This window comes from Strix uralensis, chromosome 27, assembly GCF_047716275.1.
Source record: "Strix uralensis isolate ZFMK-TIS-50842 chromosome 27, bStrUra1, whole genome shotgun sequence".
Taxonomy (NCBI): Eukaryota; Metazoa; Chordata; class Aves; order Strigiformes; family Strigidae; genus Strix; species Strix uralensis.
Window position 1 is genome coordinate 5,499,390 of NC_133998.1, and position 21,411 is coordinate 5,520,800.

Genomic DNA, 21,411 nt, shown 5'->3' on the forward strand with positions numbered 1-21,411 from the left:
CGCAAAGAGAAGCTGTGAGCACAGCACTAGTCTATTGCAGTGGCTCATCCCCATCCCTTCATCTCTGCTCAGTACTTCCCAGTATCATTCGAATTCCCAAGCCCAAACATCACAAGCTGTGCCGCTCCCGTGGTGAGACCACAGAAGAGGTGGCACTCGTGCCACCAATCTCTAGGCTCAGACATTGTTTTCATCTACCCATAACAAGGTCTGGACATTAATATCTCCAGCCAGCAAGGCTAGAGTGAAATGTTTTCCATCTGTTGCCTGCTGGGATTTGAAACCCTGTTAGCCCAGCATCGGTGGAAACAGAAGGCAGAGACTATATACAGCATCCTCTCTTGCTTGCTGTTCTCCCAGCCCTTGGGGAAAAATAAGATCGTAACAGGGTGAGGAGCTAGCGCTGAGGCAGAGGCTGCCCTCTTCTCTCTGGAGCACAGTGTCACACGTGTGCAGACTGGAGGATGGGACGTGTGAGAAAGGGGTGACAATTCCCACGTGTGGCAGCCTGGGTGAGTCCCCGTGAAGCCCAGAGGGGACACATGCCCGGAGCAGCGCGGGCTGCAGAGCCCTTCCCTGCACACCCTGGGGACAGAGATGCTGCCACGGGGACAGAGGTGACCCCAGTGTCCCGCCCCTCTCCACCCAGCAGCTTCCCTCAGCTCCAGTTGATGGTGGCACCCAAGGAGACGGGATTTGGTAGTTTTGGTTCTCAATTCCCAGGCTCGCACTCAGCAGAGCCCGGGGAGCCGAGAGGATGCAAACGGTGCTTCAGCTGTGAGCTGACGGGAGCGGGCACGCGCTGCTCCTTCAGATTACCTGTTGCTGGAGCTGCCACGTCTCTTGGGTCTGGAGTGCTGCTTGCTCTTACCACAAAGTGTCTCATTTCCAGCATTATTCCAGCCGCTGCTTTTTTGGTGGGGTGGAGGGAAGCTGATAGAGGAAGTAGGACCTTGTGCAGAGATGATTAGTGCTGTAGCTCATGTTCTTTTCCCTCGGAGCAGAAACTGCCTTTACACACCACAATCTAATAATGAAAATAATTATAAATTACTCTGGGAAAGAGGACTGTGAACCTCACTGGATTTGGGGGCTTTATTATGTGGACATTTTCCAAAACACACATTTAATTGCCTTCTCTGATGCACACGGAAATTGTCTTCCAGCGTGTGCAGGGAGGGGTGTTACACTCACAGAGTACGCTTGCCTGCGCTGTCAAGTGTAAACAGACCATTTCTGCACTAAAAATAACCTACTCTCTGAGTAACAGAGCAGCTGATCTCTGCAGCCCAGATGCAGGAGCTCAAAAGGGTTAGGTCACCTATTTTTCATTAACGGTGCTATTTAATTACAATTCCCCCAAGTTTGATCCTTTGGAGATTTAAAACAAAGCGTGTAGTTGCCTTCCCTCCATCAAGAACTTGCTTCAGTGTGTTCTCACAACAGTACAGATATCAAAGACAATCTGTTAAGTAACTTTGATGTGAGGCTGCCTAACAACACAACATGCATTACCAGGGGGCTCTGCAGTGGCTTTTGGGGAAGAGAAAGATTTTTATCTCTTGTTTAAAATCACTCAATGCACTTAGGGTATTAATCAGTCTGGCCTGTGCTAACCTTTTCCTCTCTTGGCTCTCCAGGCACCTTGTAGATGCTAGTAATTTAAGTCCAACAGTCCTTCAGGGAGAGTAATTATCTACTCTGTGGAGGAGGAGGAATCAAAGTCTGGAGAGGCAAGGGAGACGGCAGAGCGAGCCCGTGGCAGAGCTGGTGGTGGTCTGCTGCTCTGCCTGCCAGGGCAGCTCTGTGTCTGGACTGGATTTGCATTCCCGTTCAGCCTGGAAGGCCTGTATTGGCATCTGTCAGATGGCGTTTGCATTAGACACATCCTTTTTCTGAGGCTCTATTATTGGCACGTCCTGTAATAGCAAAGCTTCACTTCCTCTTGCTGAGCTGGGCAGAAGGAGCCGTCTTGGGTCTGGATCCAGAGCAGAGATCACACTTTGCTGCTGTCCATCTGAACGTCGTGCAAAGAGGGGAAGGTTGCAAGATTTTTTATTTGTTCATCCTGATCTCATATGTGAACCATTCCATTCCCTTTATTAATGTTCTGTCTAGGTTTTCTATGAATAATTAAGATCCTAATTTGCCAGAAGAATTAGGTCTCTCAAGGTACCTGCAAGCAGTAGCATTTCTCCTCCAGCAAGGAAGCCATTGTTAGTTGCTGACAGTAATTGTTATTGAGAGACAGAAGCAAACATTAAAACTGCAGGCTTGCCCTTCAGTGTTGGCTTTTGCAACACAAGATTTTCTCCTTTTGAAGGAAGAAAAGCATAAACAGGGAAGGGGTGAGGGTTGGAAAGCACGTGGTGGGGACGCGTTAGAGTGCTGCTGTTCTGAAACATAATTGAAGTCCTTTTTAAATGCTCGCTAGAGTGGGGCAGATGGAATTAGTGCTTTGCTGCTGTACCGTCTACAGTAGGGTTGTCTCATTGCTCACCACAGATTTAGGGCATTTGTGGAAATAGCAGGTGATGAATGGGTTTTCATTAGTTTAGAAGAGGGGAAGACTGCAACGGAAAGTGCCTCCCAGAACCATCCATCACACTGCCCTGCGATGCCTCAATAAAAGACTTTTAACAGACAGATCTCATCAAAAAGCCACTATTCAGATTATTCTGGCAAGAAAAAGAATTGCAACCAGCACCCGTGGGGAAGAGTGTAAAGGAAAATGGCCTCTGTTCCTGGTTCCTGACAATGGAAGAGCAAAGGAGCACAGCCAAGACTGGGACGAGCTGGCAGAGCAATGCACAGCCGACACACGCAAAGCGCCGCTGGCCTCGAGGTGCCGCAGCGCCGGGTGCAGGGAACCAGCTGCCAGCACCCTGCCAGGGCAGCACCAAGGGCAAAGCTCCCAGGGGCTGACAGCACCTTTTGTTTGCAATGAACAGGCTGCTCAGAAGGTTCAGTGAATGGGTGACCTTTGTTCTGAGGGCAGAAGCGTTGATTTCACAAGAGCCGAGTGGAAGAATTTGCTCTTCACAGTAGGACTGGGGGGAATAATTCCCCCACCAGACAGAAACAGGGTCACACCTCCTCAGGGTATCAGATATTGGGCTGCTGAGTCTCCAGGGGAGGCACTAGTTGAGGATCCCTGCACGACCAGCGCGTAGCACCCCCATCTCATTGGTACCCCAATTCCCTCCCTGCAGCCTGAGCTCAGCAGCACTCTCAACACTGATTTTACACACCACAATGATGGGGGAGAGACCTGCGTGTGCAGTCACACCCGGGCTTTGGCTTCATGTGGGTCACGAGGATAAGCAGCAGCCTAGAACTTGTGCTTTTTCATAGCATTGGGGTTTTTTCTCATGGCATTTTTTAAACAGAGTCTGGCCCCAGCTGACTCTCAGCCTGACATGAAGAGGTTGAACGTTGTGTGAAACAAGACGAGCTTCCTGCAGGATGTCAGTGGAAGGTTAGCTGCAGATCTCTTGTATTTGTGACTTGTTGCAGGACTTGTAGACCTTCTTGCACTCACCCTAGATTGTCACCGGGTCACTCGTCTTTGCTGTAGGTCTAGCTGGAGTTCTCCAGCGACACTAGGTTGTGCTTTGAGAATGTAAAATCCATAAGGGAGGCTGAAATAGTGGGGTCTCACACCATTCTGCTGCCTGACCCAGGCCAGAGAAGGTCCTGGGGAGAGCGGCCGGCAGCACGGTGCTCCATGACGCTGTCGGAGCTGCTGTCTCAGCTGAGCACCACGCTGTAGCTTGCGGCCGCTTCTCTCCCACTCCGAGAGAGTCCTGCTGGGCTGCACAGCAGCTTGACTCGGGTCCTCCCTCTCACTTCTTGGGAAGGGTGGGAAAGTGGCCTCCCTCGGGAGAGGTGACTCACCCAGGCGTGGCCCACAGGCGTCTGGTCAGCCCCCAGCAATGAGCAACACAGGCACTGGCCGAGTTGCTGGGCTATGAAATGGCCACTGCCAGAATTTAAGGGTCCATATCCAGCTCCACCTCGTGGGTCGCAGCCACAGAAGAGAAGTGTGAGAGCGTAGTAGTACAGAACGTAAGAAACTTTTGCTCAACTTTCTTTCTCCCATACTCCCAAATCCCACCCTCCTCCTTCCACATTCCAGTGACAGAGATGCAAACCAAACACACCTTTCTTGGAGCTGATCTCTATTTCAAAAGAAGGCTGCTCCTGTAGGAATAAAATATGAACACTGGCACAGGGTGGTAAACAAGTCCCTAGAAATTTTTGCCACCTAGTTACTTCCTTCTCTTCTTAAATACTCCAAAACAAATATTACTACAGTAGCTCCAGCCCCATACAGTTGTGAGAACACTTCATGCAAAAAAAAAAAAAAAAAAAAAAAAAAAAAAGTAAAAACCAACCAAAAAAACCCAACCCCAAAACAGAAAAGCCCTTCCCTGGCTATGCAGGTCTGGAAATCTCGCCATTTCCTCATCACCCCTGGGAAAGGGAAGGGCTTTGCTTAGACACAATCCAGCAGAGAGTCACCAGCAGTTCTCCACTCCAGCAGATTCCCAAGGTGCCAGACCCAATGCTGCCCTGACTTGCAGGCAGCGTGTGGAAGCTGTGGGTTCCTGCCGTGGTCACTGGGTGAGCGAACGGAGAGGCAGGCCCTGAGGAGTCACACCGCCTTTCCCCAGCCCTGCCGAGGAGAGGGCAGCGTGTACCGGAGTTTCTGCAGACCTGTGGGACGTTCCCAGGATTACTGCTGTCTTTGCGTAATTTATAGTGGCAAAGAGGGCAAAAAAACAACAACAAAAGCCAAATCCATCAACATCCTGTAAGGTTACTAACTACTTTACACAGACACTGCTTCGTCATTCAGCACAGGGCTAAGCATGCTCCTAGGTAACTACGGGGGCGCAGCGGGTGCCATGGGGGGGACACAACTTTCCAGGTTTCTGTGGTGCCTCCCTCAGGCCTTGCTCAATTCCTATTACTAGACAACATCTACAATAACTCACAAACTTCCCACAGGCCCTGCAGGGCACCAGTCCCAGCATGCTCCAAACGCCTCCATTCTCAGTTAACCTGGCCAGGCGTGGCAAGCTGGGACCCGTACCCTTCGCAAGGAATACTGCTCAGCTGACATGGAGCAGGACATCTCTGTGGACTGTTTCCCAATAAAAAAAGAAACCAAGAGCAACTGCGATTTGCTCCATTTAATTTCAATTAACTGCAGCCCTTAGAGGCTGGGAGAGATGCCAATCTAGCAGTTTGTTGGCCATCCCCTCAGGGATGTCCCATTTCTCAAATGCCCCTTTCCCAACCAAGCCTCTACTCTTCTCTGCTTAAAGTTTTAACAAGTCATTAAATCCCACTGTGTTAAACTAATAACAGCTTTAAAACCTGCAGTTCTTTTTCCTCTGGAGGATGTGACTGAATAGTGGAAAGGACCCACAGTCAGGCAAGCACCCTTCTCTGCAGTGGGGACTCTGCTACCTCTGGAAGCTCCTGACAGTGGCCAGTGTTACTGGATCCTGTTAGAAAGACACGATGTAGTTAGGGCTGGGGAAGAGAAAAGGGAGCAACTGTTGTCCTTGGTATGCTAGAACTCCTCCCTCCCTAAGTGGGGAAACAGGCAGCTTATTTGCAAAAGGCAAGTGGTTTCCTAAAAAACTACTGAAAAAAAACCATGAAGGCTGCTCAGCCCCTTCCCCTAGAAAACTGTAAAAATGTTGGAGACACAGAGTGGCAGCAGGGAGGCTGGGAAGGCAGCACAGGGACAGCTGCTGTCTCTGGACCACGCCACAGCCACGGCAGGGTCCAGAGAGGTCTGGCTGCGACTTGCAGCGCTCCCTGTAGAGGATTCAGGAGCTCAGGTCCTCCCTGCCCTCCGTCTGGGTGTTCAGCGGGCAGTGAGTGGCTGCGGCTGGTCTCCACACTGTCCAGGCAGCTGCTGGTATGTTGGTGTATCCTGCCCGAACAGAGCTCGAGGCTGTTCTTGCTGTCAGTGACCAGTCCCAGCTCGGGCTCCCCTCCTCCAGAGGTGTCTCCTCTGAGCGCGCTGCTGCTCAGTTGCTCTCTACCAGCTTGGCTAGTCCCTGCCGGATCTCACTGAGCTCAAATATCTTCACATCCATTATCTCTGCCACCTTGGTGACCTCATTCTGGATCTTCTCCCTCTCGGCCAAGGTCTCTGCCAGCGTCTGCTCAGCCAGGTGAAGGCGTCGCTCCAGCTCGGCGTTGCGTGCCTCCAGCTCCTGCCGAGGGACACCAGTGCAGTGAGCGCCGACACGCGCCGCTCGCAGACCACCGCCCCTTATCTCCACAAAACAGCCCTGCTCGCACCCTAGTGCCAGGCCACCCGCACCCAGCCAGCCCGGGGCTCCACCACGTCCTTCACCGAGGGATCGCACTATCTTGAGCCACAGCACCCTGCCACGCGCACGTGTGTGTTCCCCAAAGGTGTGTAAATGCAGATCTACCCCCCCCCCCCACGCCTCGCATCTCCAGGTCTGATGGTGTCTGGAGATATTCTTCTGCCTTGAAAGCCAGTGCCTGTCTATGGGGCCGAGTCCCGCAGCAGATCCCCCTGTTCTGTAGCTCAGAGGTAAACACAGGCAGGCCATGTCCCCAGAGACGGCACAACAGATCCTGCTTCCATCTGTGTCCTTGCCCTGAGGTGCAGAGCAGCTTGCATCCCTCCTGCCAGCCAGACTGAGTCAGAGCTCCGCTCCCCAGCCATCCCTGGCCATCAGCAAGCTAAGCAGGACTTCTGAGAGATGGAGGTCACGGGACATCATGGGTCTGGCTGCAGTCCCATGTCAGGGGCTACTGCAAGCACTGGAGGAGAGTACGTGAAGGCTGGGTTTGCTATTGCCTGCTGATTGTGCCCCGTGTCATCTCTCTGAGGGATACAGGGAGCATGGAAGAAGGCAGAAACATAGGCAAGGACCTGTTTCCATCATGCAGAGGCAGAGACAGGCATGGCAGCTCTGCGGCATTCACTCGTTGGCTCAAAGGGGAAACGGGGACAGATCTCTCTACTCTGAGTGCAGAGGTGTCCCAGATCTGCCATCCTTACCTGCAGCTTCTGCAGCGTCTCCTCCCGCTCGCCCTCTGCTTCCCATCGGCCACACTTCTGGCTCTTTAGCATCTGAATCTCCTAAAACACAAGGAGGAAGAGCACCATGTCAGACCCACTCCTGTACCTGCTGCCTCCCTCTAAGCCATTAGCCCCTAATCAAGACGACCAGCTGAGTGCCAGAAAGGTTCAGTGGTCTCTGCACCCTGCTGCATCCTCACTCCAGATCAGATCCCAAGCTCTTACGGCCAGGGTCTCTGCTCAGCTGTTGGGTGAAAGCCTCTGCACACCTTTGCCCCAGTGCAGGCCTGGGCAGGGGGGAAGAGATCTCTTCTCACTAAGGATCGGGAGCCCCAAAACACTTGCCAGCCCCAAAACACCTCCCCCCTTCAATCCTCCTTTTGCAGCTCCAACCCTAAGGCTCCATCCCCCCACCCTGCTGAAGCAAGGCCCCCAGAGCCTGCAGCTGTGTAAATCGGAGAGATTCTCTCCACATCTCCCTTCTTTCACAGCCTCTGTAATTAAAACTCTGCTTTAAATCATTCATTTAAATGCAGTGAAAGCGAGAAGCAATTACTACACTAGAGGCTAACTGCAGCTGCAGACGCTGAGAGGGGAAGGGGTAAGACACAGCCCTGTCGTTTGTGCAGTGGCTGAGACTCTCCACTCCAGGCTATTTGCACGGAAAACTCCCAGCACTTGACTTGCACTCAGCTTTGCCTCTCTGGGGAGGGGAGACCACTGAGGGGGCTGCGCTGCCTCACAGAGGCTCCAGGCTTCCACAGGCAGCACATGCAATGGCAGGAGGGGCCCTCTGATCTCATACGAGCTGTAATGACAGACAGGGCGTTGGTGACTGACAGGCCACCCAGCTTCAGGTTTTGCCGCGTTTTACCTCATCTTTAGCCTTGATCAGTAGTTCCAGCTCCTCCAGGGTTTGGCTCAGCTCTTCCTTGTTGTTCTCGCTGGAGGAATCGTGAGCCCCCTGCGACTCCAGTTCTGCTACCTACACGGAAGCAAGCCCAGGAAGGTGTGCTCAGAGGTACAGGAATGTCCTGACACCTTATCACCCACAGTCATTCTGTCACATTTTGGCTTCCTTGCAAACCCAGCTGGGCTTACAACAGGGCAGCAGCTCCCATCCTGGAGTGATGGGAGTGAAACTCTGTCTGGAGACTCTATCTCTGCTTTCTCCTGCAGCCTTGCACTTCAAGCAAAGCCTGCCTGGCAGACATCAAGCACGTGAGCCTACAACCCAAAGCCATGGCAAGATCCAGCTCCATTTACATCCCTGGGCAGAGACTGCCGAGGGCAAGGGAGTTACTGCAGCTCAACCACAGCAGAGCTGGGGGGAAGGCTTTGCCCAAGCGTACTCCCCATTCCTGAAAAATTCAGCCCAGTGGCTTAGATTATTCATGAGGAGGATTCGTTTTTAAAAGCTCACCAGAAGGTCTGCAGCAGCTATTGCTGGGGCCCAAGCTGTCCTGGGGCCTGCACGGAGCTCTCCACGTGCAGCTCCCATGATGGGCACCCTCACACCAACAGGACTCGGACCCTGGCGTGACGCTTTCCCACGAGCAGGGCAGCCGGGTGACACTGGCTGGATTTGGCCTCCCCCAGGTCCATATACACAGTGGTTGTGAGCTGTCAGGCTCCCAGGGTCATGGCCAGAACCAGCCACTTCTGCTCCTAAAATGCTCTGGTTTAGAGACAATAATCTAGATGTTTCACTGTATTACAGTTTCTTCTGTGATTCTGCAAAGTCCCCAGCAGCTGCCCTTCACCCAGGGCTCACAGAATCCTCACTCCTAGCTCCCAGCTGTGAGAACAGCCCCCAGACAGCTGAGTATGTCCAGAGCAACAGCAGGGAAAAGGCAGCCCGGTCCAGCCCACCCCAAAACCACACACATAGACACGCACAGCCGAGTTCTCTGCTGTACCTAGGGCTGACTCCTGCTGCAGAGGAGAAAATTTGTTCTGTGCAGCTCTTTTGCCACCTGACTCCAGCACTGAGAATTAGCAGCGGGCACAGGGAATCCTGGGGGACGGCTGCTTACTGCACAGACTGGCCACACAACAGCCATCAAGTGGCAACAGCTGTTAATTGCTATAAATCCCTGCTGTCTTTTGAATGAGCTCTCTAGAAGTGAAATGGCTTTACGCCTTCTTCTCCGAGGGCTCCAGAGTCCTTTCCCAGCCAAACCCCAACTCTCCTAAAACCCTTTCCCAAGTACTCCGCAGTTCTTCCCTCCCAACAAACCCAACCGTGTGACTGTCACTCCTCTGCCCAGACACACAGAGGCCTCCTCAGTTGATCCGTGACCTCTCTGACATCACGTAGGTCAAAAGATCCTATTATTCCAACCGAACAAGGGCTTGTTTGTTCTGTGCCACCCGGATTTCATGATGTCGCATCTTGGATTCGAGCTAATTATAGCAGACAGAGCAATCTCCATCCTTCCTGTCAGCAGCCAGAAGATTGCCCTGATGCCCAGCTCAGGGCGGGCACAGACCTTACTCAGTGTTGCTGGCAGCTGGGAACTACCCCCAGAAAATCTGAAGGGAAGCTGGTATTCTTTGATTTTGTGCTCTGACTTCCTCCCTTTATCCACAGGGACTCTGCACACCCCCAACCTGCTCTGCAGAAAACAGGAGCTCTTGTGAGGGCTCCCTAGTTATGTGGCCTTATTCCCTGACATGTTTTCCCTGCCAGGCTCATGCAGCATCCTGGATTTCCATCCCATCTCCTGCTGACACCCATGGAAACTGATGGGAGAATGGGGTCAAGGGCACCATCTGGCTCTGGGATGGGGCTTCCTCTGACCTGCTCTGCAAGGGCCCTCCTGTGCTCACCCGCTGCCGCAGCGTTTCCGTCTCCTCCTGATAAGCAGCCAGCTGCTTCTTCCACTGGTCCACGTTGGCGTTGGCTTCATGGAGAGCAGCCACAAGCTTGTTGTTGTTGTCCTGGAGGCTGAAGAATTCAGCCTCCCACTGGACCTCACTCACCGACCTGTGTGAGAGAACAGGGGAAGTGTTCAGGAGAGCACAAGAGAGTCTCAGCATGGAGGTTTCTTACCCCAGTGCTAACATGTACTGAAACAATGCCCTTGGAAGTGCTCCCTGCTCCTCCACAGTCTTCTATTCAGCTTTCATATCGCTTCCCAAATATAAATGCTTCTTCCAGCCCCAAATCTGCATCCCTTTCCTTTATCCCTGGATAATATTGACTTTGAGGCCATGTGTGCTTGCTTGAAACTGCAGAAACCACACTGTGAGATTAATGGGGTGGGGGGTTGGGGGATACAGCTACTATAAAGGAGCTTTACAGTGTGGGACTGTGAACCCATTTTTAAAATCCTTGTTAGATCCAAGTTTGCTTTGAATAAAACCCTACTACCCCAGACTCAGGAGAAGGTAGCAAAGGACACTCATTTTTGATTTAAAAACATTCTAAGTGTTCAGCTGGGAGCTCAACAGGAGCCACACGGCAGAATCCAGCCCAGAGTCTTTTGAACAAAGAGCGGAAGCAGCAGGGACTTTGCCAGAATCATCAGGGGAATTTACACAAATGCAGCCCTGGGCCAGTTGGAAAAGTGTGAGCATCTTCTGGTATCACAAACTACTGATCTGTAGATAACTGGCATCAACTCATCCCTGCTGCGGACACAAAGCATTCTCCTCCCCACGCCATCTGAGCAGCGGATTCACCTCCAGGCTGGAATCACCTTCCACTGGGGAAGAGGGGAAATTGGTACGGTGGAGGGTTTGAGCAGCAGCAGACATGGAGCATTTATCAGCTACCTAGAGAAGTAACATTTGGGATGACAGGGACATGCACCAAATCCTGCCAAAACAGACAGTTTAGGAGTCAGGAGCAGAGAGCAGTTGTGGCAGCCTCACCCTTCTGAAAGCATCTTCTTCAGCCGTTCCTTCTCTGTTGTTATCTCAACATCGGCACTTTGGCTCCGGAATAATTTATCTTCTCCTGGTCCATTGGAGCTGATGATGGGGCTGGGAAGTACCTGGGGGATGAGGAAAAGGTGGTTAGCACACGGCAGCAAAGACAGGCCACGTGGCCACAAGGTCTCGGCCCGGGGTCACAGGGCTAGTTCTCAGTCCCTGCACTCTTGCGAGAAATGCGGGCTTTCGCTCCTAACCCTTAGGTCGTGATGTGCTTGTCGAGGGGTGGCAAAGATCCTCGTGTATGGCTCAGCAGCACCAGTCACAGCACAGCAATGACTCCAGAAGCTACGGGGACACAGGGCTTTCTCCTGGGTACGTAGGTTAGTGCTTAGCTCTTCCAGCAGCTGTCCTGCTGCCACGTCCTCCCCTTCCCTGTCTCCATGCCATGCTGGGGCAGCGATCCCAGTGCACAGACAGCCCGAGCAGGTGGGCTCACAGCTTGCACACACCAGCTATTCCTCCCTCCCAACTTGAGGTACTGAATTCTCTGGCTCTCAACTTCCCCTTGACAAATGCCAGCGATGCTACAGCCTGTAACCCAAGTCCCGCGGCCGTGCACAACACTCCAAAATGCTCAAGCTGGTTGTTTCAGGGTTTTGCTGAATTCTTAATAGGATTTTCTCGCTGGTTCTCAGAGCAGTGGAAAGCCTTAATAAACTCTAAACTCAGACCTGCCAGGCCACCTGGGTTCAGTCGCAAGTCCAACTTCTGCACCTGGAATTAAGACACCAGGTGCCACTGGAACAGTGTTTCTTGGGTTCAAGGGAGGGAAACTCAGCTGTTGCTCAGATGACAGTGGCACCCACTTTCCAAAGATGTGGGAGAAGAAACTCGCAGACCCTGCACCAAAGTATACCCTTCTCTATAGCTTCGTATTCCTGTGCACATCAGAGCTAGCAGAGACAAACAATTCACTCTCGCAGGCTGGGGGGAACTGACAGTGCAGCAGAGATGGATACGTAGAAGCCAAGGCAGACTTTACATCCTCCAGCCCCTCCAGGAGGTCCTCTCTGCACGGTCTCCTCTCCCAGCAGGGAAGAAGCTTGGCACTGACAGAGCAAACTGAGCTATAAAAAGATGCTCGGAGCACTGAGTCTCTGGGATCCTAAGTTGGGGGCTGTGAGACCAGGTGGCTGGTGAGCCTGCTGGAGTTCTTCAGTAGCCCTCAAACGCCTGCAGTAAGGACAGCCACCTGCTTTCAGAGTCGGCTGACTTCTATAAATAGAGCCAGAGGGGGCCACGGGATGTACTGAACACCCGCTTCAGGAAGCCTTCCAGCAAGTGACTGAGCAGTGGGAGCTGCAAAACACAACCCTGCCTCACCTTTACCACAGGGTGGGGAAACTGAGACAAGGAAGGGGCAGAAACCCTCTGTGAGTCCAACTGAAACCAGTAACAGTTGAAGACACTCCACAATGTTTTGGTGCTTACATTACCCTCAGTGATATATTCTGTGATGGGGATTGGCCTAAAAGGTACTAGAGGACAGAAGAGAGCAGCTGTCCTGGGATTTCCCCAGCTCAGAAAATCTGAAGTTTAAGTGATCTAGTGCAGATGCAGAAAATGAGGGAGCCCTGATATAATTTCAGGAGACAGATCCGCTCTCTGCTCACTTGCAAACAGAAACACAATCAATTATTCAAGGGCGAAACTTATGTTTGAAGCTCTACTAATGTAGAGACCGTGAATCAGCAGTGGGAGATCGGCTGATGGACAGGCAGGCTGAGGACGGCAGGAAATGCAGGACAAGCTCTGCATGCCCGCATGGCAGGGGACACTGGGACACTGCCTGTGTCACTGCCAGCACGCTGGCTGCAGGACGGCTGCGAGCAGGGGCTGCAGATACGAGGCAGGCTGATTGGGAAGCAAATGGGGGTTCACATGGTGCAGTTTTAGCACTGCTGAGTCAGGCATGAAGAACAAACAGCCTTTGGCCATTTCCCTGATCTGTGTTTAACCTTCACCTTCTGACCTCCTCATCCCTTCTGTTGCAAGCTGCCATCACAGCACAGGGGAGATGGACATGTCCTGTTGTGGCACCTGATGAGTTCTGCCTGGTGTAAACAGGATAAGAGGGAGTATCCCTGCTCCCAGCCTCCATCTCCCGGCCAGGGGAGCTAGATGGAGGCCACAGCTGGTCATGAATCTGTCTTGGATAATTATTACTGACCAGAGTTTTTTACCTAAAACTTTCATTCTGCTATGAATGCTCTACTCTACCCCCTTCTTCATTTGCCACGCATTAGGCTGGGGCTTAGCATTAGCAGGAGCCTAAAGCTAGGCAGATTTTCCCCATTTTTGCACCCTACATGACATTGCCAGTCTCTGCAGAGCCACCACCTCCACCTCCCCCTCTTATCCCTGCAGGCCAAGGTACTGTTCACCCTCCCTCCTCCTCTGCTGCCACTCCACCTGTCCTCAGCCCAGAGAACACAGCGTCCTCCATCCTACAGCTCCTCTCCTACTGCCGGGAGCTCTGGGAAATGCAGAGCCACCTCTGGAGTGCACTGTTTGGGAGGGCAACTTCATCAGCAGCACCATGGGAAAACACAGGGTGGAGTTCTCCACAGCTTATGCCCTCCCCTCCAGCCCGCCGCTGCTGGAGTTGGTTTAACTGTACAGGGAGAAAGGCAACAACTGCAAGTGCAATGCGTGCAAGAATGATCTGTGATGGGCTTAACCTTTCTGGATGGGTCTCCTGGGGGAAAGAAAATTGAATAACTGGTTGTCATGTGTGCCGTTCTACCTTAGGGGAAACTTCCCAAGGGGGGTGTGATTTCTACTCTCACAGCACAGCTTCTCTTCCACAGTGGAAATATGACAAAAACAGAAGATGTCTGGCCAGGGCTCCTCAGTCACCAGCTCTAAGAAATCTCTCTGTCTTTCCATGGGCCCCCAAGGACAGCACCATCACCTATCAGAGACACTTGGAGAAGAATCCCCTGCAGCCCCAGAAGAGGAAGAAAAATGGTTGGAAATGGTTGTCTTCCTTCCTATGATCTTCAATCAGGCAGCATCCTTTCCTGCATGCTACTTGCCTGTTATTGTCACACTGAGCCCAGGGAGAGCCAGCAACTCCAAAGAAAAAAAAGAAACACAACAAAATCCCACCAAACCAAGAAATCCCATCCACCACAACAAACCCACACCTCCAGCATGGCTTTATAAGACAGCAAATGGTTTTGATAGTTTAACTGGCACAGAGGGAGGAGCGTGAACCTTCCCAGGAGCTCCACTTAAACACTGGTTAGTTAAATCTACTTCGTGTGTTTCAACAGTGACCTCAAGGCCACAGGTGTCATCAAAACGTGAAGCTCCAACCTCAGTGTCTGGCAAGAAAGCTCTCAGAGAGAAGGGGATGACAGCAAGAAGTTACTAGAGGAGATCAGCACAGTGGCCATTTTCCCCAGCTGTCATCGCTCTGCAGCGAGCTTTACTCAGGCCTCTGTTCAAGCATTACCTGGTGAGATGTGATATTCAGGGCCGGATTGGTCAGCTCTGTTTTATCCTGGGACTTCTCCCTCGCCAAACGGGCTGCTTCTTTCACTTCCTGGAACTTCTCTGCAAACTAGAGGGGAGCGGAAAAGTCACTCCAGTGCTATGCTGAAATGAGGAACGAACTAGAATAGATGACTGGGTTACTCCTCCCTTTGCAACTTTATTCAACATGATTTTTAATTTCTCTTCAGCTAACAATAAAATTCAGGGAATAGCCCCTTCCTGCCCCTGCCCATGATTCTGGCACTCAGGGCTGTGGGGTTAGCTAAATAGCAATGACAGAAATTGAGCCTAAAGTCCTAATTCAATTTGTGATGCTCAAAACACTGCAAATATTACTTTAAAACTCTTCCTAGCATCTTTGCATCTTACATTAGATTTTAGCACAGTGCAAACAGCATTACATCAGGTTCCTCAAGTCTCTTCTCCAGAGGCTGCTCTGCCCTTCAGGGTTTCAGGGACATTTTCCCTGCTAGTGGCAGGTTTCTGCCAGCACCTGCAGCATTACCTGGGAGAGATGTTGCTCCGAAGCAAAGCCCAACCCATACACTGTGTTGGCTCGGCTGTCTGCCCATTGTCCAAACTTCTGGGACGTCTTTGTGAAGGTCATGTTGGGGGTAATAGTGCTGTTGATGATTGCCTGTAGAGAGAGGCAACAATGAGAGTCTGAGAAAACTCTGGCCTGCTGCCCTGGGCTGGTGGTGTGGGACTGATCACTCTAATCCCTGTGTACTCTAGGAGCTAGGGGTAAAAAAGTCTGGTTTTTAATCTATAAAACAACAGTTCAGGCTTTTGGTGACCAAAAGTCTTTGTAGTCTGGCTACGTGACATAAACAAATCTCAATCATCTTGTCTTCTGAAAAAGAAAAAAAAAAAAAAAAGCCTCAGTATCATCGGCTTCCTCCGTTGCTGGAGAAGAAGATAAGAGACAGCATGTCTCTGGGGACTTAAAAACTTTCTGATGTTCTCCATTTTCATGGCAAGTAAGAAAAAAAAAAAGGTTTAAACAGCAGTCAGGACTGCTATTACAAAACACTCTCTACTGGTTGGGGTAGCAACAAAAGAAATTGCTTGGGAAGACTGGTGCATCTCTGCCACTGGAGGTCTTCAAGAAGGAGTCAGGAAAATGCCTATCAAGAACAGTTTAGGGAGAGTTAATTGCATTTTGTGGAAGCGACTGTACAGACTACTTCTGAGTGTCCCTCAACCTCTGTCTATCATTTTGTTGTATCTACAGGGGTTGGCTTTAGCACGGGATGAAGGCTCTGTGTTTTTGTATGCGCAGGGGGTGAGAGGAGCGTGGAACAGGGAGGGACAACATCTGACCCTAGGGCACATATTTCATCAGCACGAATTCTAGTGTCTAACACTAAATACACTTGAGCATGGAGGCAGTGTTTTACCTTCCATTCCCTGCAGTGAAGATGCCAGAGTGCCCATGCTGAGAACGGACCAACTTGACAGCAAAAACATCAACACCAGAACAGATTTTGGCTGGAGCAAAGCCTGCTGTCAAGCTGTGTGATGCTGTCAGCAAATGCCCCCTACCTTGGTGCCCCCCACGCTGATGATCCGGTACACATTGCGCGTGGCATCGTAGAAATAGGAGACAGTCAAAGCGTGCTTGCTGGCAGGGATCCAGTTCCGTTTGGTGGCAGGGTCGATCTGGAAAACGTGGGCCCTCGTGCTGAAGATCGGCTGCTCCCTGCAAGAGAGATGAACAGGGCTGTCAGGGCAGAGGGGAAGCTGAGCAACGGGGGAAGCGCATCGACTTCCTGGTGCTTGTGTTGCATTATGCACCGCCAGCAGCACTTCTGCTCTTCGCCTTCTCTCCAGGGACGCGAGGCAGGAGGTGCTCAGCAGTGCAGCCCCCAAGGACACAGCGTCTCCCAAGCAGCAGCCCTTCGCTGAGCCTCTGGGCAGGGAACAGCAGCTCCCCACTGTCTGGGCTGGTATCACCCAGTGTCCCTTCTTATGAGGGCAGTCACGACCCAAGTTCTTCATCGTTGCTTTTCCACAACCTCTGGGCTTCTCTGTGCTCCCTACAGGAGCCCTCCACATCCTGAGAACTCTCCTAAAGCCCATTTTAGAAGCTGGGGGACCACCGGCTGATGGCCCTGCAAAGTAAAAGCCCACAGCTGTTTATGCTCCTATTTGCCCACCATCCAGGCAGCACAACGACAGCAGCTTTCACTGCACACTAGTGACCTTGGTCTGTGAAAATACCCTTGGCACAATAACAAAGCTACCAAAAGGTGTTTAACTACAGGTACAGGTTTTTACCTTCCTCTAAGAGCTTCTCTGTCCTCCTCTGCAGTCTTCAGACATTTCCAAAGACCACAGCCTGGTCATTCCAGCAGTAACAGGCTGTGCCCTCAGGTTAGTAGATCTTATATGTACGTTCACCACGGATGGGCACAAAACTTGCAAGCAGAAGCACAAATAGGACATGACAATCTCATGTTTGGGGCACACCGGATGGTCCTTCACAATGCGGCCAGTTAGGCAGAATTATGCTAATGATTAGGGATTATATTATTTTTAGCCTGACTTGAAGCTTTCTTTCACCATCCCTTGGCACCTTGGTGGTCAGTTCATGGCAGCTCCAGCAGGTATAATATAGCAACCAAAGAAATCATATCTGTACTTCATAGGATACCTCCAGGCCAGAGCTCTAGGGAAATGGATGGATGGAGGATGTGTTTGGGATGTGAGCACAAAAAGCGCCTTCCCCTCAGCACAGCTCTTCCTCCCTTGACTCACGCTTGGGAAGCGCATCCTGCAGCGAGAGGTCACATCGCAGGATTAAAAGCAAGTCACTTAACAATGAATTAAAGGAAGCACTTCACCACACAATGTGCAGCTGCTGCAAGAAAGCACCGAACCAAGCACTGTGCGGCTTTTGTAACCAGTAATATCTGAGCTGAAATAAGAAGTTGAATCTCAGGCATCAGGATGTAACTCGAGTGTTTCAGGAGGCAGGAAGGAATGTTTCCATGACACAACAGTCCAGGTGCATCAGGGCTTGGGGTCTTCGTTTGACTTTGGTTAAAACCCAAGGCACTGGCCATAGCCACACTCCTTACCCAAACCGAGTGAAATCTGAGGTGATTGGAAACATCCCACGCCCCCACGACAGCTGCAAACAAGGCACAGTCACAAGCCTGCTACGTGCAAGCTCCCCAAATCCAGACATTTATATTTCCTCCCCATTCCAAGCCCTCACAGCTGCAATGAGCAGACCTTCCCATCAATCCAAAGACAAATGTATCTGGTGCTTTCTGAACTCATCACCAAAACTTAGGAAGGAAATAAAATACTCCCTGACACCTCCCAGTTTCAAGCCTTGTTCCCAGGTTACAGCCCTGACTCGGATCTCTTGTGACTGCATGAGGGTCTAAACCAGCCCCTTCTCCGCATCCTCTCTGTCTGGTTTTATTCGGCCACAGTCTGTTTTCGGAATGAGATTCAAATTTTCTAGGCTCCACTAACAGATACTAAATTTTACATGGATCATGACTTATCCTTTGAGACACAACCTCGACAGAGTAGGGAAAAACTAATGTTTCTGCACCTTAACCCCTGAGTCCTAGGCTAGTGTCAGAAAGAACAGAGGAAGGACATTACCTAGTTGTTGACATTTGTTAGTAAGAAGGGCAAGACAGACTACAGGCCAGTGGAGTTAGTATGTGTCTCTCCTCCAACAGCTTCCTTCTCTGGTCTCCTAGCTGGACTGAGGCTCCTTTTTGGTTTTGCCTCCACAGTGATTCATTTCCTAGCGATGGAAAAGTCAGCTGTTATTTATCACACAGAGCACAGAGAGAGTGTTCAACCAGGCAGCGTTTAGGGGCTTCATTTGTCCCAAACTCACAAAGCTTGTAATTTGTAATGATTTCTCATCACTGAACAAGTTTTCTTCCCTGTCATGGGAGATAATTGGGTGAGCTGTGTAACTGGAGTAAATCCCTTTGGCAGCAGACTGTTGGGAGGGGGCCACAGAGGAGCCTGGAAGGCTCTCGTGTTTCCAGTCACACACACGTGATGCTGGCTGCATGATGGAAAACCCTCCTCAGAGATCACCCCGCACACGCACAGCGGCTATTCCTGTGCTGACTATTCATCAGTGAGGTCTGCACCCAGAGTCAATGGAAACCATCCTGCTGACTGCAGCAGGTTTCGGACCAAGTGATGTTTCAAACAGCCCCCTGCCATGCATCCCAACGGAGCGCTCTGACGATCCCAGCACAACCTTTCTCTGCCCGCAGGGACGGGGTTTGCAGCCGCACTGGGGAATTCACCCACCATGTGCAGTCCCTGCCCCGTGCTCCACAGAGCCCAGCACGATCCCAGACCCCAGACTCCAGCAGTGAGGAGCCCCTGGGGCTGCCCTGTGCTGTCTCCCCATGCCATGAGACAGCTGTGCTATTCATTTGCTTTGTAAATGAGTCTCCCCAGTAAATGGTCCCCACCCTGCTCTCCCCCATAGCAACTGCGAGCGAATATCTCAAAAAGGGAGAAAAAGGGTAAGAAAGTGAATTTGCATCATGAAGGATGCCTGTAGAAGGGGTAGAGAGCCCAGATGTCCCAGCCTCTTTGCTAAGTCTGCCTTCAAGCAGATCAACTGAGACTGTCTTAATATTCGGAAAACCCCACTGCCTTCCTACTGATTACTCCAAGACAGGAGAGGCTCAGGAGGCCACGCAGATGTCGACTGTCCTGTAATTGCAGTGTCACTAACCAAAAAAGCCAGCATTACTTTCCTTCTGAGCACCAGGAGTAGAAAATAAAACGCCACTGGAAGGCCTGTCAGACAGAAAAGCCCATCTTCACAGGGGTGAGCTTGTGCTTTTTCTACTCACATGAGGCTGGCTTGGCTGCTCCCTCGCCCAACACACAGTCCCTGGGCATGCCTGTGCTTTTTCTGGTCTCAGATACACCAAAATATGCACCACCGATGGTCTTGATGGGGAAGGCTGCTCTATTTTTTTGTGCCTTCACATAATCACCGCTGTCTCAACACTCCTCACGCATTTGTTCATGCCTTATGGTCTTCCCTAGAGCAACAAAACTTCATGCTGTCTGGCAGAGGTCTATCCCTTCCAGTTAAAAATGTAGAAGTCTCGACTCTCCGAGCAGGCCCGCTGCCAGTTACACCAGATGTGCTTTGCTTCCAACAGATAGCAAACCGGCAGCAACAGCAGCAGGGCTTGTCAGCAACTTCACCTGCCTGCCTGGTGCCAAGGAAGGAACTCCTGCACCCACCTCCCTCCGAGGGAAGCAAAACATGCAGAATCTCCTGAAATTATCTTTCACGTCTCCCCTTTCCTCACTGCAAATGGGAACAGTTGCTGCCAACCTGCATGTCCCTAATAATGGCGCCTGGAGATTGCTTTATGAGGCCAACACATTACTGCCTTCTCACAACTACCTGAGCAGAGTGCCAGCCTGGCGTGGGGACAGCGCTTTCTAGGAAGCAGTTGCTTAATCTCTGTAGGTAATGCTCAAGGAGAGCTTTGTGCTCTGCCTGGGAACAGCACAGAGATGTTCATGCTCCCTTTGCAGTGTTTGTGCAGGGGAAAAAAAATGTTTGTTTGTTTGTTTTAAATCCAGAAAATGGTACAATTTGTATCCAGTTAGTACAAGAATTTAATTGTTGAGGATACTGGCTAGCCTGCAAACTTGCCTTTCCGTACTCGCTTGTCTGACAAGGTTAAAGCAAACACTACAAAACAAAAGCTCTCCTAGAATCTAAGTGGTGAAGCACAACAAAAAACATTCAGAACGAGTAGGCAGCAATGCAAACCAAGAAAGAAGAAAAGCCAGAAAGTCTGCAAATCTAGGGACACATCTCTAAGAAGTCACAAATGGCTTATTAAATGGAAAATGGCTCTACCTCACCCTTCCTATGATTCCTCAGCAGCAGAGAACCACACAGGGTTTGACAGAGCTCAGCACAACTCAGTGGATTCGCAAGGTGGGGACATAGGCAGGACTGGGGGCACTGGAGTATGTGCTGAGGGAAGCTCAGAGCGGGAAAAGCACAAGTGCCAAAAGCCAGATCTGACATGAGTGAGCACCCGTCTGCATTCAGCTTGCTTCTGGCCAGGCTGCTGACCTCTTGTTTCTAAACCCACTATAAAGCATTTAAAAATAGTCCTGAAAGTGCCCAGGATTCAAACTGTCATGTTCTCCCTCCCGCTACAGCCTCTTTCCCCCTGTATTTTAAGTGTATATGCTGGATCCACCACACATCCCTAAGTGCTGACACTTCTTTTCCTGCTCCCAGCTGGGAGTCCCCATAACAATACAGACACAGCAGTGAAAAGGGCATGTGTAAATAAAACCACTTACATCCCCCCAGGGCTGTTCTTCACAGATAATTAAGAAAAACCAAAGCAAATGACTGAAAGGACAAAGATCTGGCTGAGACACAGACATGATCAGCAAGTGCCTGATGGCAACTGGAAAGGATCCAGGTTTCATCACTGCCAGCATTTGTTCCCAGCCCAGGGGGGGAGGGCAAAATTCAATATCCCATGTCCCGCTGATAGTTTAAAAATGACCTGTCCCCAATGAATGTTCCCTAATGCTCCAGCGGCAGGCTTCCAGCTACCATGGAAAACCAAACAGCTAAAAACGAAACAAAGAGATGATCTGACTAATCTAGCTAATTCCTAATGTGTTCTTCATATCAGCAAAGCACCTGGCTCCAGGATGCTGCCCAAGTGAAGACCCAACTGCCTCTTCTGTGGCTTCTCCTTACAGAGAGGCTGCAGGAAGGTCACGGGGTGTTTGGGGAGGACACGTGAATACAGGGTGCGGATCAATCATTTCCAATTTGCTCACTGACTGGAGTCTCTGACTAAGTGGTCATTAAGACAACATGT

General features: G+C 51.0%; 1 protein-coding gene across 5 annotated transcripts in view; it reads right to left on the reverse strand.

The window, feature by feature from the left end:
- Positions 1-1,069: 1,069 nt before the first annotated feature.
- Positions 1,070-21,411, reverse strand: part of HOMER3 (homer scaffold protein 3) — a 29,815-nt gene continuing 9,473 nt past the window's right edge. The window contains exons 1-10 of one of the 5 annotated variants that reach the window (XM_074851826.1): positions 19,384-19,810; positions 18,152-18,299; positions 16,073-16,229; positions 15,033-15,164; positions 14,487-14,594; positions 10,964-11,085; positions 9,917-10,073; positions 7,959-8,069; positions 7,064-7,144; positions 4,165-6,239 (exon numbers count right to left, since the gene is read on the reverse strand). In XM_074851826.1, coding sequence (XP_074707927.1) covers positions 6,051-6,239; positions 7,064-7,144; positions 7,959-8,069; positions 9,917-10,073; positions 10,964-11,085; positions 14,487-14,594; positions 15,033-15,164; positions 16,073-16,229; positions 18,152-18,165 — 1,071 coding nt within the window. In that variant the 5' untranslated portion in view covers positions 18,166-18,299; positions 19,384-19,810 and the 3' untranslated portion in view covers positions 4,165-6,050. Of the gene's footprint in view, positions 6,240-7,063; positions 7,145-7,958; positions 8,070-9,916; positions 10,074-10,963; positions 11,086-14,486; positions 14,595-15,032; positions 15,165-16,072; positions 16,230-16,807; positions 17,310-18,151; positions 18,300-19,383; positions 19,811-21,411 lie in introns of those variants that run through there. The other 4 variants (XM_074851828.1, XM_074851829.1, XM_074851825.1 and 1 more) reach the window with 4 other exon arrangements.